The sequence below is a fragment of the Conger conger genome, chromosome 7 (genome assembly GCF_963514075.1).
Source record: "Conger conger chromosome 7, fConCon1.1, whole genome shotgun sequence".
NCBI lineage: Eukaryota > Metazoa > Chordata > Actinopteri > Anguilliformes > Congridae > Conger > Conger conger.
In genome coordinates this window covers 56927156-56949395 of record NC_083766.1, presented here as the reverse complement: position 1 = coordinate 56949395, position 22240 = coordinate 56927156, and the positions used below count along the sequence as shown (strand labels likewise).

The 22240-nt window shown below is 49.7% G+C and overlaps 1 protein-coding gene across 2 annotated transcripts; it reads left to right on the top strand.

The window, feature by feature from the left end:
- Positions 1–21222, top strand: scaf4a (SR-related CTD-associated factor 4a). Of its 2 annotated transcripts, none has more exons than XM_061250332.1 (20): positions 1–196; positions 2758–2841; positions 3093–3137; positions 3413–3574; positions 4030–4171; positions 5407–5513; positions 5880–6065; positions 6906–6991; positions 7539–7659; positions 8357–8533; positions 9286–9380; positions 9829–10019; positions 10834–10934; positions 11064–11177; positions 11739–11895; positions 12490–12596; positions 15959–16118; positions 16606–16677; positions 18544–18663; positions 19626–21222. In XM_061250332.1, exons 1-20 carry the CDS (start codon positions 167–169, stop codon positions 20735–20737), a joined length of 3369 nt encoding a protein of 1122 aa, XP_061106316.1. In that variant the 5' UTR covers positions 1–166; the 3' UTR covers positions 20738–21222. The 2 variants fall into 2 exon arrangements, with proteins under 2 accessions (XP_061106316.1, XP_061106315.1); XM_061250331.1 differs by having other exon boundaries at positions 5389–5513.
- The last annotated feature ends 1018 nt before the right edge of the window (positions 21223–22240 follow it).

The window sequence follows — 22240 nt, the reverse complement described above, 5'->3', positions numbered from 1 at the left end:
GATTGTAGCAATCCCATCCTGCTCTGCGCTCGGCTCCATACCCGCCGACCGTCTGCTGCTTACAACTGCTGGAAGCGGACATGTTAGACCGGCCTATCCGGAGATAAACATTGGCAATATTAGAGTGCTGGACGCTACAGAGGAAAGGTCGTAGAGACGGGAGACAATGGACGCCGTCAACGCTTTCAACCAGGAGGTAAGCCGGTCTGTGTGGGCGACTGGGGCCTGAAAAACTCTTGGAACCGTGGCGGCTCCCGTCAAGAGAACTCGGCCGTCCGAGTCTGCACTTGTGGAGGCCGCGGACGGAGTAGTCTTGCTCTGGCCGCAAGCTTGAACTGCACACCTGCTGTGAAATTGATAGCACACGGACACTTTGCTGTGTGCTTTAGGTACACCGTGAAAGCTCCGGACCAGTTTGTGCTTGTTTAGTGCATGCAAAACCCCGCCGTACTGTCTAGCTGCCCCAATGTTGCTGGAGTGACGTTCTGGTCTCCCAAAAAGCGAGCTAGCTGCTAGCCAGCAAACTAACCAGGTTCAGTGTGGGTGTGTTACTAACCAGGTGTCATTTGTAATGAGCTGCAACGTAAATAGTTACATGTGTCTTGCTTGGTGTATTGCAGTAGTCGAATTGAGCTTAAACTCGGGAAAGGTATAGTTATGTGCAGAGAGCGTAACTCCAGTGGTAGTGTGTGGTTACCAAGGTAGCTAGCAAGCTAATGTTAGCTGGCAGCTTGCTAAACTAGGCAATACGCGGGGAAGAAGGTAGTACTTCCTCGTTGGGGCTCCATCTGATTGTGTGTATGTTTGCGAGAGGTTGTGCGGTGTTATTGGCTAGCTATGTCTAGCTTCTTGCAGTCTTGCTGTTTCCCAGTTTTGTGATGCAAGTGGGTTAGCCCCTCTAGTGTGCTATAATAACAAGATAGCTAACGGTTAGAGTGGAGAGTTCATGCGGTATCCGCATGTGCCCTCGAACTCACACCCAAAATCTGAAGCATAGTTGGCTAAATCTCTCTCATATGTCTCCGAGTAAACTTAATAAAATAGTTCTCTTGAATGTGTCCGAAAGACGTTTTTCATATTTAGTGTTCTGTATTCAGTCTGACACTTAACTTGTAATATAACAACCATTATTACTTTCCATCCATGCCTCAGGTTGCTAAAATCTGCTTGTAAGGTAATTACAAGCAATTCCAAGAAAGACAGTCGAATAAATTATTACTTGGCCTAACTTTGGAGTTCCTAATAAGCATTGTATTATAGCGTATATATAGCCGTTAAACACGCGCACACACCCAGGCAACATATACCAAAGTTGAGTAAAAGTAAAGAGACTGTCAGACAACTGTCATTTGTTTTATTAAAGATGTCTTCACAAAAACTGCACAAGTCTTGTATTTGTTTAATAACATAATAATTAGACAGCAATTAAAGGTTAAATTAAGGGTGTTAAAATATCAGACATCACTTTTTTTCTGTAGCTTATGCGGTCATCTGCTGATTAACAAGGAAATGTAGCCCTGATCCGAATACTGACATATCGCTTCTGGTATTGCCTGGCGTTTAGGCCCTGTATGATTGGAGACACGTTTTCTCCCTCCCCACAAAGTGTTCTGGTTGCGTGCGTGCATTTACATGACATTACATACATTGTAAGACAGGACTGTCGAGAATTATTAGCCAGTTTATGGGAGGGTATTGCATGTGGTTAGATAATGAATGAACCACAGTGTCTTCCTTGAAAGAGTGTTAGGAAGCTCTGATAGAGATCGTCAAAGTGATTTTCGTTCAGGCTTAAAAAATAAATGAATAAAATGAAATCAAACCAAGTGAACACGAGGGAGTTTGCGTTGTCGAAGGCTGAATTTCTCTTGATTCAGGATGCCGAACTATTTTAGTATTTGTATTGGTCAGCTTTTGTGTTGCTAAAATAATGGCCTAATATGACTGCTATGAAATGGAACATAGATGCCACTGTGTTTGTGTGTGTTTGTGTGTGTGTGTGTGTGTGTGTGTGTGTGTGTGTGTGTGTGAGACAGGTAGTTCGAACGAACACACATTTACCAAGTGCTGATTTTATTTTACTTGACCACTTTTGAGCTGAGAGGGGGACAGGCAAACAGAGAGAGCTCACACATCATTACTAAGTGCTTTTTTATATGACCACTGTTGGGCTCTAACAGTGTGTGTGTGTGTGTGTGTGTGTGTGTGTGTGTGTGTTTCTTCCTTTCTTTGTGTTTGACAAGCCGTCTGATGGTGCCTGAGGGAGCCCCGAGTAATTTTAGAGAGCAGTTGTGTCTGCTAGTTTTCAGCGTGTTTTCAGGATGCAAATGCTTATCACCGATTGGCTGAAGAGTCCGAGATCCTAAATTGGCTGCTGATTGAACGACAGCCCGCAGACTGTGCGCCCTGCAGGACGGCAGGCCTAAAACCCGTGTGCGTAACGGAGTAGCCCCTCATTTGAATGTCCTGTAACTGTATCCTGTTCTGTGTCTGTCTGTGGTAAACAGGGAACATGACCTCAGCTGCTGTGCCGCTGTGGTGATGTGACTCATTCTGGTGACATCCATCCTTTTAGTCGTTGGTGGCGAGGCATGTGTGACCCCCAGTTGTCAGTCTGCCATGTTGGTCCTCCAGTTTCCCCCCCTCCCTACCCTTTTCCCCACCGCCGTGCGGCAACCGGGCACCTGCTGGTGTGAGTGCGGCTCTGCACGCTGGTACACTGCATTCATTGATGAGTTTTACGCGTCTCTTCCACAGTTGTTCTCCTTGATGGACATGAAGCCACCCATTTCTCGAGCGAAGATGATCGCCATCACAAAGTCGGCCATTAAGGCCATTAAGGTAAGCCATGGATTGTGCCGAGGATATTTACTGCTGTTGTGTTAGTCATCGTTTTACTGTCAGAACTGTAGGTCTAGTTGTGTGTGTGTGTGTGTGTGTGTGTGTGTGTGTGTGTGAGAGTGTGTGAGAGTGTGTGAGTCACTATTGCTGTGTCATCAATGAGTAAGAGAACAGACTTGGTCTGTGACTATGGGCTGTGCAGAGAAGCTGTTTCTGCACTGAGTGAAAAAATGTCTTGTTGTCGTTTTTAGTTGTACAAGCACGTCGTCCAGATTGTCGAGAAATTCATCAAAAAGGTGAGCGAATTAAAGAAAGCACGTGGACTTTCTGCAAAAGAAACAATCTTATCTTTGCTGTATTGTTATCAACAAAAATACATATGCTATAGGGGAGTTATAGAGGAAAAATTCGGATTTTTGGCCAATTGGACTTCTGAATGAGGTCATTTAGATTTCTCTACAAAGTTTTAGATTTTGAAGTAGTTATTTTTGAATGAAACCTGAATGTGACTGAAAGGCTCTTTTCTGTCTTTAACTGTGATCTGAATCCCCCCCCCCCCCCCCTCCTCCAGTGTAAGCCGGAATACAAAGTCCCGGGCCTGTACGTGGTGGACTCCATCGTGCGGCAGTCGCGGCACCAGTTCGGGGCAGACAAGGACGTCTTCGGTCCCCGGTTCACCAAAAACATCATGGGAACGTTCGAGAACCTCTGCCTGTGTCCCAACGAAGACAGGGTAGGTCTCTGTGACGCTACGCTAACATGCCGATGGTGTTGAGATTAATAGCTGGAGGATGTGGTACAAGTCTGCACGAAGACAGGCTAGGTCTCCGCGATGCTACGCTGACAAGCTTTCACTGTGGTGAGATGCAGTGTACATTACTAGTGTGTGGTTTTTGGTTACTGATATTTACACTACTTTTACTTTGAAGAGTTTTTGTACATTTTAAAGTCCTCAGGATTATGTGTGGGTTGGTTTCAGAGTACACTCGTGCGCCTGCTGAACCTAGTGTTGTGTGTGTTTCAGAGTAAGATCGTGTGGGTGTGTGTTTCAGAGTAAGATCGTGTGGGTGTGTGTTTCAGAGTAAGATCGTGCGTGTGCTGATCCTGGTGTGTGTGTGTGCGTGTGGTGTGTGTTTCAGAGTAAGATCGTGCGTGTGCTGATCCTGGTGTGTGTGGTGTGTGTTTCAGAGTAAGATCGTGCGCGTGCTGAATCTGTGGCAGAAGAACGGCGTGTTTAAGATCGAGATCATCCAGCCGCTGCTGGACATGGCTGCAGGTTCCAGCAGCGGTGGAGCCCTGCCTGACACAGAGAACCACCTTCCAGACCCAGGTAACGCAGCGGGGTCAGGGGTCGGGGGTTTCACTGCAGGGTAGGGTTGCATGGGATACTGATAGCATTATATACCGCGGTATTAAATGTTTTTCATGGTATCTATTTTCAACACTGCTTCACCAGATTTGCTTCCCCATTCCAAAACATAATCAAATAAATTCAGATAAGTGACATTTTGTGTGTCACATGAGGTCACAGTCATGCCCACCAAATTCGAACCTCAATTGAATTTTGGTGCCATGGTTTTTGATTGACAGGTGTCGTGCACAGGCTAAATGGCAAAGAGTCTGGCAGTGTACACATTAAGTGATAAATAGGCAGAGCCAGATATCAAATCATTAATTTCGCCAGCTCTATTTTCATCAGGGAATTTCTGTTACTGCCACCTCGTATGTCAGCGCCATCTAGTGGCTGGAGAACTGTGAAGACTACTTTTCCAGGAATAGAAATAATTGTCCTGCAAGTCTGGTGTGCCAAGCCTATGATTTATGAAATGACAGGAATGCTGTATACTGGGGTATGACAAATCTGATACTGTGCAGCCATACTGCAGTCTTTCACAAAAATGTCTTCAATGTCAAATTTTAAATGTCAGCAAGTTTTTAAAAAGGATTAGAGAAGCAGAGCTGTAGAAAAGAAGAAATTGATTTTGTGTGTGCCTGTGCACTTGCTTTGTGTGTTTGTCTGTCTGTGTGTGTGTATGTACGTGTGTGTGTATGTATATACGTGTGTGTGTGCGTGTGTGTATGTGTTATGCATGTGTATGTCTGTTTGTGTATGTGCTCTGTGTGTGTGTATTGTGTGTGTGTGTGCGTGTGTGTATTGTGTGTGTGCGTGTGTGTATTGTGTGTGTGTGTGTGTTGTGTTGTGTGTGTTGTGTGTGTGTGTGTGTATTGTGTGTGTGTGTATTGTGTGTGTGTGTCTGTGTGGTGTGTGTGTGGTGTGTGTATTGTGTGTGTATTGTGTGTGTGTGTGTGTGCGCGTGTCTGTGTGTCTGTGTGTCTGTGTGTGTGTGTGTGTGTGTGTGTATTGTGTGTATTGTGTGTGTGTGTGTGTGTGTGTGTGTATGTGTGTATTGTGTGTGTGCGTGTGCGTGTGCGTGTGCGTGTGTGTGTTGTGTGCGTGTGTGCCTGTGTGCGTGTGCGTGTGCGTGTGCGTGTGCGTGTGTGTATGTGTGTGTGTGTGTGTGTGTGTGTGTGTGTGCGCTCCTGCAGGCTCCCCCTCTCCTCCAGTGCAGGCGGTCTCTGAGGCTCCAGTCAGCTCCATGGTGCCTCGGCTGCACAACTCCGACGCCTTCGCCGCTGTCGCCCAGCTCTTCCAGTCCTCCCAGGGCCAGCAGGTCAGCCCCGCCCCTTCCTGCCCGCGCAGGCAGCTGTCACAGGCTGTACCGTAGGAGGCCAATATCGTCTGCACATTGCGTCATTTCCATTTCAGTTCAGACAGGCCTGGAAATTCATTGGAATTTCAGTTAATTGGGAAGGAAAACCCTCTGGGCAATTTTCAATTCAGTATTATGTATGTGAACAAGTCTTTATCAGGGTAAACCTGTTATTTTCCCTTGTCACATTCAGCAGAAGTTCTGCTTTAAAACCACATTTACAGCCTACCTCGAAACCGAACCTGCTATCTTGCGCCAAGAGTCCAGTTTCATGCCCATTACAGTACACTACCGTCGACCTTTGACCTTTGACCCTTCCTCCACCAGCTCCAGCAGATGCTGCAGACGTTCCAGCAGCCAGGCCGGCCCCAGTCTCCCGCCGTGGAGAACAGCGTGTTGCCCCAGCAACAGCGCCAGGGCCACGCCCCCGTGCCCGCCCCTGTCCCCGCCCCTCAGCACCCCCCCCTCGCCCCTCCCCCCAGGGAACAGAAGGCAGCCTTCGACAAGGTCACGGTGAGCCCCACTTGTTGATTTCTCTCTTTTCCCCGTCGATTAATTAATCTCTGTCTCTATCGCTTTCTGACTCTCCCTCTCTTAAACTCATAATTCAATTTCAATTTCGTATTGCCGAAGCATACAGTGTTGTAAAAATGTATATTTAAACAGTAACCGCACATTAAACCAAGATCTTTCCTATGACGGGGGGGGGTATTGAGAAATAAGAATAAAAAAATAAAAGTAAAAGATAAAATCTATCGTGGAAAACCTAAATCACTCTCCCTCTCTCCCTTACTCTCTCACTCCCCCCCTCTCCCTCTCTCTCTCCCCTCCCTCCCTCTCTCCCTCATGCACACAGGGGAAGGTTTGTTTGATAATGCATACAGGGTTGGGCTCCTCTGTGATTAATGGGTTCTGATTAAAACTGGTCCAGCAGAAGAATCTCTGAAACAAAATCAATGTTGTTGATTTCTCCATGTTCAGCTCCCCTGCTCGGTTATTCTGCTCAGTGCTGGCTCCGCTGGGCGGCTCCTGTAGAAAAGGGGCCGGGCTGTCTTTGTTGCTAATGTAGGACGCGCTCCTTTGAGTTGTGTTATTTCATCATCAAATGAAATCTTGTGTGTGTGTGTGTGTGTGTTCTCGTGTGTGTGTGTGTGTGTGTGTGTGTGTTCTCGTGTGTGTGCGTTCTATGTGTGTGTGTGTGTGTGTGTGTGTGTGTGTTCTGTTTCTCGTGTGTTATTGTGTGTGCGTGTTCTTGTGCGTGTTCTGTGTGTGTGTTCTCATGCGTGTTCTCTGTGTGTGTGTGTGTGTGTGTGTATGTGTGTGTGTGTGTGTGTTCACGCGTGCGTTCTGCAGAAACTTCTGGACCGCTTCGACTACGACGATGAGCCGGAGGCGGGAGAGGACGCCAGGAAAGAGGACTCGACGGCGCCGCCTCCTTTGTGAGTTCACTGTGTGAGAGAACAGCGTTCTCTGGCACTCCTCAACCAATCCTGGTCCTCAACCTAGCCCTTCATGAGTACAGTCAGGTGCCTTAGTGCTGGGATGACACAGAAACCTGCTCCCACACCAGCCCTGGACACCTCCAGCGTGCAATGTCCCTCAGGCAGAGAACTACCGAGCTTCCTGCTCAAATGTAAAATACAACCCTGTCCTTACAGAAATATTATAGTATTGAAATGATAATGATATCATCATTCAGAGCCCTTGCAAACTTGTCACGAGATGACAGCTTTTTATTATTATTTTAATTTTAATATTGTACGGTATCTGAGAGAATTCATAATAAGATGCCTGCTTTTTTGAAGTTTTTTTAAAATCTGGTCATGTTTATGACAAGATGGCGGCTTTACCATGTTGTTATCCGGCGAAGTGTGACACAAGATGGCCGCTCCTTCCTTTTGTGTTGACTGGTTAAGTGGGTTGTGTGCGCGCGTGGCTCATGAGAGGGTTTCTGTGCGTTTCATCATCATCATCGGCGGCGCTCAGCGGGTTCCCAGAGACGGGGCAGCAGCACCCCAACTTCCCCCACGCCCCCGCCCAGATCCCCGCCCATATGGAGCACTTCCCCCCACACATGATGGGCCTGCCGCAAGACCCCGCCCAGCAGGTACACAGCGCTGCGTGTGCGTGTGCGTGTGCGTGCGCGTGCGTGTGTGTGTGTGTGTGTGTGTGTGTGTGTGTGTGTGTGTGTGTGTGCGCGTGCGTGCGTGCGTGCGCGCGCGCGTGCGTGTGTGTGTGTGTGTGCGCGTGCGTGTGTGTGTGCGTGCGTGCGAGAGGGTGGGTGTTATTCTGATGTCGTATGTGCAATGCTTTGATAATGTGTGAGCTTTGAATTGCAGGGTTCTATCTGATGTTTTTGGGGGGTTTTTTTATTTATTTTTTTAATTGCAATGTTCTTAATTTTCTTTTTTTATATCCAACATATGCATGTAATTTTTCGTCTTTTAGTCGTAACATTTCTTACACGTTACGACTAAAAGGCAAAATGATACCATTGAACGCTGAAGTAGAATTAACTGTGAAGTTCTGTGAGATGGCACACAGACATGCACACGTACACACACACACACACACATATACACATACGCACACAGACATGCGCACAGACACACACACACACACACACAGACACACACACACACACACACACAGACATGCACACACACACATACGCACACAGACATGCACACACACACATACGCACACAGACATGCACACGCACGCACACACACACACACACAGACGCACACACACACACACACACACACACACGGTCCTAACACACATTCGCTGCTCTCCCGCAGGTCTCTCTCCCTCCTAACGGACAGCTCCAGGGCTACAGCATGCTGCATGGCCAGGCCTTCCCCATGATGCAGCCCATGGGCCAGTCCCTGCTGCATCCCACAGCGCCCCCTGCCTACCCGGGGGTGTACCCTCCGCAGAACGAGGCCTTCGCCCAGCACCTGGCACAGCAGAGACAGGTGAGGGGGTGACCCGCTGAAAAACACAAAATAGCTTTGCCTTGTTGTTTCCCCATTGCAGTACTTTGTCTGAAAATAGTACACGGTCTCCTGTAATATTCATGAAATCAACAAAGGAGGTAACTTGGAGTGGCAACCTCTTGCAACGTATTGCAACATTTCAAAAGCCCTCGGAGGTTTTGGTTTGGGGCCTGTCTAGTATACCAGAGGACACGCTTGTTATTTTCCATAAATGCACATAGAAAAGCAATATATTTTTAGAAATTGCCTTTTGACCCCCTTAGAAGTTAATACGGTATATTGATGGTGATGCATTGCATTTGCCTGGCCCCCCCATCCTCAAACAAATAACATAATAACTGAGAGATATCTGATGCACTAGATTAATACTTGATGTCATTATTTGTTCAATGGCCATTTAGAAAGATGCAGCAGAAAGATGCAATTATTAGCCACATTCTTCTCAGTTCTTAGAGTTGTTATGGAAGATGTTTGCAAAAGCAAGTAATGGGAGTGAGGATTCCACAGTGGTTTCTGGGTAGTGTAGTTTACAGATAAAATATCAATAAGAACTACACATCCCTGCTCCTCTCTTCAACCTCTTGTATTCATGTCGATTTGAACTACGACTGTTAAACCCTCTCTGTTGAACCCTCTGTTGAACCCTCTGTTGAACCCTCTGTTGACCCCTCTGTTGACCCCTCTGTTGAACTCTCTGTTGAACCTCTCTGTTTCCTGTCTCTCTTCCGTAGATCCAGGACGTGTCCATGGAAGTAGATCCGCCCTTGAACAAGGAAGGAAAGCATCGGCCGGATGGGCGAAAGTCCAGGTCCAGGTCAGCTTCCAGGTGGGAATATCGACTTTTTCCCCTGGAATATTTAAGTATGGGGTGTCTGTTGAGCAGCAAATTTTTGTGTTGTAAAATTGCCAAACGATGTGGACTCTTTGAACCAGGTGAGGTGAGGTTAAACGTGCATTGAACCACTTAAACCGACGACATGGCTCAGGCAGTAAGAGCAGTCGTCTGGCAGTCGGAGGGTTGCCGGTTCGATCCCCCGCCCGGGCTGTGTCAAAGTGTCCCTGAGCAAGACACCTAACCCCCAAATGCTCCTGACGAGCTGGTCGGGGCCTTGCATGGCAGCCAATCGCTGTCGGTGTGTGAGTGTGTGTATGAATGGGTGAATGGAGAAGCATCAATTGTACAGCGCTGTGGATAAAGGTGCTATATAAATGCCTGCCATTTACCACTTAAACCGATCAGTGAAGTGCTGACCCTCCCCCCCGCTCGTGTCCAGGTCGCCGAAGAGGAAACGGTCGCGGTCGAACTCTCGGTCGCGGAGGCCGCGGCACCGCAGGTCCCGGTCGCGGTCGCGGGACCGGCGTCGGCACTCGCCCCGGTCGCGGTCCCAGGAGAGACGGGAGCGCGAGAGGGAGCGGGAGCGGAGACAGAAGGGCCTGCCCAACCTGAAGAACGAGACGCTCAGTGGTACGCTCACACGGTCCAATCACACGGTCCAATCACACGGTCCCCTCACACGGTCCAATCACACGGTCCAATCACACGGTCCAATCACACGGTCCAATCACACGGTCCCCTCACACGGTCCAATCACACGGTCCGCTCACACGGTCCCCTCACACGGTCCAATGACACGGTCCAATCACACAGTCCAATCACACGGTCCGCTCACACGGTCCAATCACACGGTCCGCTCACACGGTCCACTCACACGGTCCAATCACACGGTCCGCTCACACGGTCCACTCACACGGTCCACTCACACGGTCCGCTCACACGGTCCAATCACACGGTCCACTCACACGGTCCGCCTCCACCCCATTGACCCTGTCAGTCCCCAGCCCGATATCAAGGGCCTCCACCCTAATCCCAGGGGCTTTTGGCCCTTTGGTTAAAAAAAACTCAGTGAGAAGGTTGAGAATTTAGTTGGGTTTTAATAGAGGCTCAATAGTTTAGTTTAGCAATTTTGATTGGTTGAAGAGGATATGACACCACGCGTTGTCTAGCAACATATTTTCTGCATATTAAAATAGCTTATTTGTAGTCTAAAGACTGCATTGTAATTGATACTGTCATCGTCAACATGCTCAAAAACACCTGACAGTCATATAACAGTATTATTATTCATATAATGATAGTATCATTGGTAATAAATTAAATGATGGTCCTTATCATTTTAAAAGTGATTAAAATACTCCTATGATGATGATAATAATAATGATGATAATGATAATAATACTGATAATAATAATAATAATGAGTGTGGTGTGTGTCTGGTCAGTGTGCAGCACCACGCTGTGGGTGGGGCAGCTGGATAAGAGGACACAGCAGCAGGATGTGGCCTGTCTGCTGGAGGAGTTCGGCCAGATCGAGTCCATCAATGTGAGTCTGCACATCTCCGATACTTTACCTCCGATACTTTACCTCCGATACTTTACCTCCGATACTTTACCTCCGATACTTTACCTCTGATACTTTACCTCTGATACCCCGTCTTCACCCCCCACTCAGATGATCCCCCCCAGAGGATGTGCCTACATTGTGATGGTCCACCGACAGGATGCCTTCAGAGCCCTGCAGAAACTCAGCCGGGGCTCCTTCAAAGTCAACCAGAAAGCCATTAAGGTAGAGAACAGGAACTCTCTCCTGTAAGCCGTTAAGGTAGAGAACAGGAACTCTCTCCTGTAAGCCGTTAAGGTAGAGAACAGGAACTCTCTCCTGTGAGCCATTAAGGTAGAGTACAGGAACTCTCTCCTGTAAGCCATTAAGGTAGAGAACAGGAACTCTCTCCTGTAAGCCGTTAAGGTAAAGAACAGGAACTCTCTCCTGTGAGCCATTAAGGTAGAGAACAGGAACTCTCTCCTGTAAGCCGTTAAGGTAGAGTACAGGAACTCTCTCCTGTAAGCCATTAAGGTAGAGAACAGGAACTCTCTCCTGTGAGCCGTTGAGGTAGAGTACAGGAACTCTCTCCTGTAAGCTGTTGAGGTAGAGAAGAGCAACAAACATTTTGACATGGTAATGACAACATTGAGGTGTAAATAGCATTACCAAAATGATTTAGTCTAATATAAACACATGTATACTGTAGGTTTGAAGAAGGCTTTTAATGTGTAATTTGTAAAGAAATGCATTTTAAATATGAAATGTGGTCAAGTATATTAGATGCAGAGTGTCCCTCTCTCTCAGATTGCCTGGGCCCTGAATAAGGGCATAAAGCCAGAGTATAAGCAGTACTGGGAGGTGGAGCTGGGGGTGACCTACATCCCCTGGGCTAAGGTCAAAGTGGAGGACCTGGACAGCTTCCGGCAGGGAGGCATGCTGGACTCTGAGACGCTCTGTCCAGGTAACCACTACACGCCACCTGGGCTCCAGCTGACTGTCCCAGTGTTTGTGGGTGTTGTAGTTTTATAGTTGTAGTTTTGTTGTAATTGTATCCGGGACAACAAACAATTACAACAAACTATAGAGTGAGTTTTTGTGGGGTGTTTTATAGGGTGTTTGTGGGTGTTGTTGTATAGTGAGTGTTTGTGGGTGTTGTAGTTGTGTAGAGTGAGTGTTTGTGGGTGTTGTAGTTGTGTAGAGTGAGTGCTTGTGGGTGTTGTAGTTGTGTAGAGTGAGCGCTTGTGGGTGTTGTAGTTGTACAGAGTGAGTGTTCGTGGGTGTTGTAGTTGTGTAGAGTGAGCGCTTGTGGGTGTTGTAGTTGTACAGAGTGAGTGTTTGTGGGCGTTGTAGTTGTACGGAGTGAGCGCTTGTGGGTATTGTTGTTGTACAGAGTGAGTGTTCGTGGGTGTTGTAGTTGTGTAGATTGAGCGCTTGTGGGTGTTGTAGCTGTATAGAGTGAGTGTTTGTGGGTGTTGTAGTTGTGTAGAGTGAGCGCTTGTGGGTATTGCAGTTGTACAGAGTGAGTGTTCGTGACTGTGTCCCTGTTCTGTCTCAGAGTGGAAGGGTGCACTGACTGACGGAGAGAGGCCAGACGAGGTGGCGCAGAACGGCCGCTCAGACTCCGTACAGGTGGAGGAGAAACCCCCTGCTGCCCCAGTACAGGTAAAGCCTCCCGGATTTCAGATGAGGCGCATTAGACCTGCTCACCTGTGTGGGACTCAGTCATAAAACCAGCCGTCGCTGAATTCACAAGGCAGAGAGCCTGTGGCTGTGTCTAATTATATGTGGGCATGTCTATTGGTATGTGGGTGTATTTAATTATTTGTGGGTGTGTCTAATCTGTCTGTGGGTGTGTCTAATGATCTGTCTGTAGGCGTGTCTAATAATATGTGGGCGTGTCTAACAAACTGTCTCATGATCTGTGTGTGTAACTTTATGACCTGATCCTACTAATTTCAGTTTGCACCTCAGTTCAGTGATCCGAGACAATGCAAATCCATCCATCCATCCATCCATCCATCCAAATGCTTTACATATTTAGGATGCACATATGGAGCTGGGTCAGTATGCTTGCCTGTGTGTAACATACATACGTTGTCAAACGTTGCTTGCCTGTGTTGTCAAACGTTGCTTGCCTGTGTGTAACATGCTCTACATACGTTGTCAAACGTCATTACTGATGTAAAATGTCTTCAAAAACAAATGTTTGTGAAGATAACATTCTGGTTAAAATGACATATTTGCTCCGTATAAATGCAATAAAACATTTTCTTTGATATAAGCCACCATGACACACCAAAGCTTTTCAGATAAACTACCACCAGTCCTGTCAGTGGCCTAACACAGGTGACTGTTTAGAATAGAAGAGGACTTCTTTTTTTGGATTTCTGCATCTACCTTCTGACTTGAGTGTAGGTTGCAGTGGCCACAAAGGCGACCCCGCCTCTGTTTCTACGGTAACGAGCCTGGTCACAGTTCCTGTTTGACATGGCCGAGTCGAGGCAGTCCGAGAGATTAAATTTCCTCACGCCCAACTTCAGAAACATTGCTCGCCAGGTCACTTTCTGTACCCAACCCCAACCGAAACTTCAAACGGCTAATCTGAGCGTGGATAAGCGGGTCTTCACTGCACATACGCGAGTTATTTTGGAAGATTGTGTGGAAGATGTGTTGGTGACTGATAAAATGGGCGTTTGTGTGGGGGGGGATAGGTTGAGCAGAACTGGCATTCTGGGTATTGTTTTTATCAGTAAGCGCTGTCTGTGGATCCCAAGTCTCCCCGGTGAAGCTGCCAGTTCCTCCTCCGCTCCGGCGTGAGCGTTAAACGTGTGGTGAAGTAGCGAATGCTCTGTCGGGACCTCCCCTGGGCGCACGCGAGTCAGACGCGCATCACACGTGCACGGAGGGAACGCGTGTTTCCATAGATACGTCCACTCCTGTTCCCACGGCTCCTCTGGGTTTGTGTCTAAACGCTCTTCGTGCTCTGTCGTGGTCGCAAATTCTTTATGGTCGCGTGTGTGCGTACACCTGTCCAGCTGCGTGATGGGGTGGATTGTGAAACGATATACTGAAATACGCAGTTCAACTCTATTCACCCAATGTGCAACAAATATGAACGGGGAGCTTCACCGACACAAAATGGCCGCTCTGTCTGAAAGCGCTGAATAGGAACTGAATGCTGTCCGAATGGCATACCACAGCAGATTGGTTAAATGGTCACAGATCCCGCGGGGTAGTCCTTCAACACAAGAAGAGCCAGGGCCGCGCACATGTGTGTGTCTGTGTCTGTGTCTGTGTCTGTGTCTGTGCGTGAGTTTGTGTCACGTGGAGAGGTCAGGGGGAAACTTGTGTTTCTTTGTGTGCCTGTCTGCAGTTCAAACACTGTGCGCTTAGACCAGCGATCAGCCTGCACGCCCCAGACACTGTTTCTATCCACCGCTGTGGCCAATAAAATGAGTCAAAGTGGTCTGATGTGCCGCGGTAATCTGGATGTGCCGGTTGTCATGACGACAGTCTGGCTCCTACAACTGGCTTGCGAGACTGATGACCTTTTGTGACACGAGCGGGTTCGTATTTTAGGACTTTACCGCTAAATAATTATCCCGTTCCTGTAAGACGTTGTGCAGTCTGTTTGCTGAGCGTTCGCGCCTCGTTGCCAGTCGTGAGCAGCTGACGAAGCCGGGAAGTGTTAATTGGTCAGGCGCGATGATATCATAAGAAATACAAGCGGTGTTGAATTTTTTGTGGGGTCGTTTGCGGTCACCGGGACTAATGCACAGCGCAGTGGCACTCTGTTGAGTTACTGGAGGTGCAAATTACGCCGTCTGGGACCTGATACTCTACACTCATTGGGCTTGACTGCGGGTGTGACTGCAATGGGCGGGGCTAATTTCACAGGAAGTGATGTCGGCGCCAGACCCTCCTCGGTTGCCGGGGCGATGATGAGTCAAAGGCAGAGCTCGTGATGTTTATGACACTGTAAACACACCGTGTTTGGTGCTAATTGAATGCAGTCTGTGATCTGGAGCGTAGCAGCGTTAATGGCTGTGATTATAGTATATACTGTGGCTACGCTAACCGACTGGCAGTGTCTGAAACGGCACGCGTTCCTGCTGTTGAGTACAGAGTAAGTTGTCAAAGTTACACTTGAACTGATTGCTGAAGTTTAATCACCTCCATCACCGACACAACTCCACCCAATTCAGTTGATTTTTCTGATACTATTTTATGATATATTTTTCTGAGGAACGTACACTCCCAGCCAAAAAGATTTTTTATTTTATTTTTTTATCCAGATTTTTCCCTTTTTCTCCCAATTTGGTAGCCAATTGTACCTCGTCTGATTCAATTGGAGGTAGTCGTATTAGATGTACCGCCCACACCCCGTCCCTCGGCGGCCCGAATGAGAGTGACACGCCTTCTTCAAGCCGTCTCGTCTCATGCCCGTTGCCGTGATTCCGAGGCGCCCGAGGTGCTTATTGTGCGGCGATCTAATAACCCTGCCAAGTCCCTCCCTCTGGAGCAGCGAGCCAATTATTGCTGCCCCACGTGAGCCGGCCAAACTTGGCTTTTGGCAGGACCGAGAATCAAGATTTAGTACTCTTAACTTCAGACATGGCCTCTGTAATCAGCACTCAATCGGACTTTTAAGCGACTGAAACAGCCGAATCATTGCCTTGGTTCATTTTGAGATTAAATGTGGTGCAAACCATGTAAGCCAGTGCTACAGGACCGAAGCAGAGGGTTCCAGGTATAAACATCACCTGTTTGTGTTCTGACTCGATAATGGGGTAGACTGCTTTAACGCCTGGTCACCCTGGGCAACCCTTTCAACACTTTTCTTCCAAATAAACATTTATCGTTCCGCATCCTGTGAAGTCTACACAGATTTATCTCCCAGAAGGCCGACAGAAGAGCTTCGGATGGCTGGACTCTGTGTTGTGAAGAATTGCCATGGAGACGTAATTCCACCTGAGAAGACACTGAAATTGGTCTCTTGTTTTGCCCCTCTCTCTCTCCCTCAGGTGCCCCCTGTCCAGCCCATGGGGGCAGTCGGAGCCATTCAGCCCCCAGTGTTCCCCGCCCACATGGGGCTGCCGCCCCCAAACTTCCCCCCCGGTGTGCCTCCCCCTCCGCCGCCCCCGTTCCTGAGGCCCGGGTTCAACCCCATGCAGATGCCCCCAGGTACCCCGTTACCCCCGGAGAGAGGCTGAACACAGCCTGGGGATACGCTAGTCAGATAAGGGGGGGTACTAGATTTACAGACACAAGGTGCACACTCCCCGTGTATGTATACATGCATGAGTGGATATATGTGATCTATTGAGTGTCCACTCGGTTTCAGTTCAGTGAATATAGGAAAATAAATTATTGGCCAGTTGATTGAAATATCCATAAAGAATATTGTGGCCTTTTCTCAGTTTGTGAATTGAATTTTAGCTCTGGTCTGATGTCGAAATTAAACTGACGCACACAATGCTATCCACTGGTTTAGTTTAAATGTGCCCCCCTTGTCTCATGTTGTGGGTAAAGAGGCCAAATAATAAATATAAAAGGGTTCATAATCGGTGTGTGTCTCAGACTTTGACCCAGCAGTGTGTGTTGGGTTGTGAGTGTTGGGTTGTGAGTGTTGGGTTGTGAGTGTTGGGTTAATTATGGCTGTTTTCTCCAGGATTCATGCCTCCGGGGCCCATGCCCCCCCTGGGGTCCCCTCCTCCAGCCTCCTCCGTCAGCCTGCCTACCTGTAAGCACCGCCCTCTCTCACCCTCTCTCACCTGCCCCCTCTCTCACCCTCTCTCACCTGTCCCCTCTCTCACCCTCTCTCACCTGCCCCCTCTCTCACCCTCTCTCACCTGTCCCCTCTCTCACCCTCTCTCACCTGTCCCCTCTCTCACCCTCTCTCACCTGTCCCCTCTCTCACCCTCTCTCATCTGTCCCCTCTCTCATCTGTCCCCTCTCTCACCCTCTCTCACCTGTCCCCTCTCTCACCCTCTCTCACCTGTCCCCTCTCTCACCCTCTCTCATCTGTCCCCTCTCTCATCTGTCCCCTCTCTCACCTGCCCCCTCTCTCACCTGCCCCCTCTCTCACCTGTCCCCTCTCTCACCTGTCCCCTCTCTCACCTGTCCCCTCTCTCACCCTCTCTCACCTGCCCCCTCTCTCACCTGTCCTCTCTCACCTGTCCTCTCTCACCTGTCCTCTCACCTGTCCCCTCTCTCACCCTTTCTCACCTGTCCCCCTCTCTCACCCTCTCTCACCTGTCCCCTCTCTCACCTTCTCTCACCTGTCCTCTCTCACCTGTCCTCTCACCTGTCCCCTCTCTCACCCTTTCTCACCTGTCCCCCTCTCTCACCCTCTCTCACCTGTCCCCTCTCTCACCCTCTCTCACCTGTCCCCTCTCTCACCCTCTCTCATCTGTCCCCTCTCTCACCCTCTCTCATCTGTCCCCTCTCTCATCTGTCCCCTCTCTCACCCTCTCTCATCTGTCCCCTCTCTCATCTGTCCCCTCTCTCACCTGTCCCCTCTCACCTGTCCCCTCTCTCACCCTCTCTCACCTGTCCCCCTCTCTCACCCTCTCTCACCTGTCCCCCTCTCTCACCCTCTCTCACCTGTCCCCTCTCTCACCCTCTCTCACCTGTCCCCTCTCTCACCCTCTCTCACCTGTCCTCTCTCACCTGTCCCCTCTCTCACCCTCTCTCACCTGTCCCCTCTCTCACCTGTCCCCTCTCTCACCCTCTCTCACCTGTCCCCTCTCTCACCTGTCCTCTCTCTCACCTGTCCTCTCTCTCACCTGTCCTCTCTCTCACTCTCTCACCTGTCACATCTCAGCGAGGAGGTCCCGGGATCCCAGCCCGGCGGAGGCCTGTCTGTGTGCTCATGTTCTCCTGCTCTCCCTGTGTCCTTGTGCGTTTCCACCTGCAGTCCAAAAACATGCTGGATTGGCTGTTTGAGACGACACAACAGGGAGTTGCTGTAAATGAGCGTGCATGCTCAGTCACTCTACCCTGTATAAATAGTGGCTAGAGTAGCCAAATTAGGTGATTTTATTACTGGTTTACTCTAGCCCTTCTCAGAAAGGACCGGGGACACTCCCGAGGCCCTACCCTATGTCATACAGGGCTTCTGTCAATTCCCCCCCCCCCCCCCAGTCTTTTATTTGGTTAATCAAGAAGTATATTCCAGGCCCTTAATGTCTCCCAAGTTCTTTGCGTGATCACTTATGACAGAGGGTGGGTGACCCTGGGCCTGGAGTGCCAGAGATGGTCCTGGTTTTTGCTCATCAATGTTTAGTTACAACTACATAATCGGATTCCCTTTCATTAGTGGTAATTAATCGGGTTTGCTGAAGGCAGAGAGACCGTCTGCTGGAGGCACTCAGCGTTTCAGCACTCAGAATATTCAGCCTCAGACGTTTCAGCCATCGATCAAACTCTCGTGATTGGCCTCGGATGGAACAAAAACCTGAAAATTTGGTTTGGTTGCCTGCCCCAAATCTATGGTCTGAAATTCAGCGTTTCTTGATTTAATAAGGGAAACCCACATTGAGTATACAGGAGAGCTGAATTTTGTTGATTAAATTCATAATTATATTTTATCCCCCCTCCACCCAAGCGGGAGGTCCTGGGGGCTTGGTGGAAGACCCCTCCAAGGACGTGTCGGGGGTGGGGTCCCGGAACAGCAACGAGGGGGCCGACGGCTCCAAACTGTACGGCTCTGTGCCTCCACAGATGGGTAAGACACACGCGCAAGCGCACGCGCATGCACACACACGCACACGCACACACACTCCCGCACATGCACACACACGCAAACACACACACACGCAAACACACACACACACACACACACACACACGCACACACACACGCAAACACACACACACACGCACACACACACGCGCACACACACACATACACACACACGCACACATACACACACGCACACATACACACACGCACGCACACACACACACACACACGCACACGCACTCACACGCACGCGCACACACACACGCACATGCACACACACAAACACACACACGCAAACACACACACAAACACACACACACGCACACACACGCACATGCACACACACTCACGCAAATGCACACACACACACACACACGCACATGCACACACACTCACACAGACACACACGCACATGCACACACACACACGCACATGCACACACACACGCACACACACTCACACGCACACACACTCACACGCACACACACTCACACGCACACACACTCACACGCACGCACACTCACACGCACACACACTCACACGCACACACACTCACACGCACACACACACACGCACACACACACACGCACACACTCGCACACGCACACACACACACTGTCTATTCTACATACATTCCTTTGTGTGCATCAAGAGATTTGCAAGATGTTTTTATTGAAATGCAGAATCTTAGTTTGTATCTGGCAGGTCAGGGTCCTGTTCCACAAAGCAGGATTACTGAGTTAGCGGGATAACCACACTGAGTAAAACCTGGGAACCTCCAAAATCTGGAACATCAATTGAAGTAAAAAGAGCAGTTATCCAGCTTAATCCTGCTTTGTGACACGGGCCCCAGGTGTTGAAGTTGTGTGCATTATGAGATTTATGAGTGGTTGGTTTGTGTCAGGTGGGTCAGGTGTTGAAGTTGAGGTTTGTTTCTCCTCCCAGGTAACCAGGTTGGCGCTCCGGGGATGAACATGCAGGTCCCGTCGGGGGGTCTCCTGGGGGCCCGCCCGGGCCTGATCCCGCTGCAGCGGCCTCCAGGGCCCCCAGGGCCCCCAGGGCCCCCGGGGCCACCGCCCCCCCACATGCACCGCTTCCCCCACCACCCGCCCCGCCCAAACATGCCGCCCATGCCCCCCCCTCCCATGATGCATCGGGGCCCGCCCCCGGGCGGGTTCGGCATGCCCCCTCCGCCCCCGCACCCCCACCCCATCCGGGGCCCGCCCCCGCACCCCCACGGGCCCCCCTTCATGCGCCCCCCCGGCGGGCCCCGGGGCCCCGAGGGCCCGGACGAGAGGGACGGGCGGCCCTTCCGAGGCGAGAGGCCCGGATTCGGCCGGGACCGGGAGCAGGAGCGCTTCGGAGGGGGTGAGGGGAGGGGAGGGGGGAGGAGGCCGTTCGGAGGGGACCGCGAGCGTTTCGGGGGCCGGTCGGAGGACCCGGAGCAGAGGGGAGGGTGGGAGCGGGACGGAGAGCAGAGGGGACCGGGGTGGGAGAGAGAGAGGGAGCGACGGGACTGGAGGCGGAGCCCAGAACGGGAACGTGGCCCCGAACGGGAACGTGGCCCAGAACGGGAACGTGGCCCCGAACGGGAACGTGGCCCAGAACGGGAACGTGGCCCCGAACGGGAACGTGGCCCAGAACGGGAACGTGGCCCCGAACGGGAACATGGCGGAGGGGGGCGGGACTTGGAGGACCGCCCCCCTCGCCGCCCCGCCCCGGGGCACAGGGACAGAGAACCGGGAACGCGGGAGAGGACCACGCGCTGGGACCGCGACGACCGCAGGGAGGCCACGGCGACCGCCGAGGAGGGCGAGGCTCCCAGCATGCACCGGGGCGAGCCGGCCCCCTCCGAACCTCCCCCGGACCCCGCCGAAGAACCGCCCCAACCCGAATCACAGCCACAGCCACAGCCCCAGCCCCAGCCCGAACCCGAACCCGAACCCGAACCCGCCCCCGCCCCAAAACAGCCCCCACAGGAAACACTGGAGCCGCAGGCTGCCCAGCCCGGCCTGACGACTGAACCGCCCGGGGAACCGCAGGAGGGCCAATCGTGACCGAGCACCGGCACGCGCTCAGACTCGCAGTGCGCATCCAGGACGCCCGCGAGTCATACTGCACTCGGGAAACACAAAACATTTCTCTTCCGGGAAGACGTGGAAAGCTGCTGTTCCACGGTGTCCCACTTCTGCGGAACTTGAATGTCGTATGAAAACAAAAAGAGAAAGAGAGCCAATCGCGCTGTAAATACGCTTAAGCCACTCAGCACCATATTTGTAGTTTTTTTGGGGGAAGCGTTTTGTTCAGGCCCCTTTGTGTTGCAAAAACGGAATATAGAAAATGTATGGAATCAAATGCAAAACCGACAGTAAGGCCCTTTTTCCGTAATGTTTTTTAACTTTAACTGTTTACAACTCATGGGATGTGAGATGTTTCTATAATTTTTAAGTTAAAAATAAAAAAAAGACAAAACATGAAATTAAATCTCCTCCAATATTTCAGCATTAGGGATTTTGTTTTTAATAAACTATTTTCGTACCAAGCCAGTGTGGTGTTTGCTTCTGCCATGTTAGTAGCGTTGCGGTTTTTATCGATGCGATTGTTTCGCTGTATTAAAGCATTTCAGTTATCCTTTGAAAATTATGTTAAGGGGAACGCATGAAAACGAATGTTGATTGTGTTTGTAAGTTAAGCATTTGGAGACCTCGAATAGGAACATAACATATGAATTGTGTACAGATATGATTTAGGGTCATGCGTACATGAACTGTTCTGTGTCTCTACAACGGTGAGTCTTGAGCATGCTGAGCTTTGCCTTCGAGCTGGGGTATCAAACTCCAGCCCTGGAGGGCCGCAGTGTCTGCTGGTTTAATTCCAGTCCTGGAGGGCCGCAGTGTCTGCAGGTTTAACTCCAGTCCTGGAGGGCCGCAGTGTCTGCAGGTTTAACTCCAGTCTGAAGAATAGTGAGTGGATAGCATTTCGGTCTAATCCCCAATAAATGTACATGTATTGCTTACAGACGTGGGGCAAATACGTAATACTTTTCTGTGTTCGAGTGATCTTGCCAGGTGCAACTGACACAACCAAGAGTACCAGAAGGCAGGGTTTGCACTTTTTTGAGAGAATTTCATAGGTTCCATTATGCCGGACAAGCTCAGTAAAATTTTGAGCTGATTGCTTGTAACATTTAAATGTATAAGTCATAAGAAATGCACTGTAAGCTCACTGAAAAGAAAGCAACTATTAGAATAAAACTTCTTTCAGTTTTGGAGAAATAAAAATTACTAATTGTTTATCATAGGGGAAGTTGTCACATGGGTAAGATTTCTCTAAAACGAGGCACTGCCTCAAAAATGGAATAGCCATTTTGTGTGACTTCGTGTTCTAACGTGACTTCGTGAGGTAAACTTCCTATTTACATGTGTTCAAAATTACACAAATTTGAGGTGAGAATCGTTTTCAGATTTGTCACCTTCCAAGGTAAAAAAGCAGCAGTCATACCTGGACTACACAAGATAGGCTTGTCTGACTACCAAATTGATGTTTATACACAAGTTCAG

Coding starts and splice junctions, on each gene's coding strand:
- scaf4a (XM_061250331.1), top strand. CDS start 167: ATGGACGCCGTCAACGCTTTCAACCAGGAG. Junction 2,842..3,092: donor CGGCCATTAAGGCCATTAAG/GTAAGCCATGGA, acceptor TGTCGTTTTTAG/TTGTACAAGCACGTCGTCCA. Junction 11,178..11,738: donor TCAACCAGAAAGCCATTAAG/GTAGAGAACAGG, acceptor CCTCTCTCTCAG/ATTGCCTGGGCCCTGAATAA.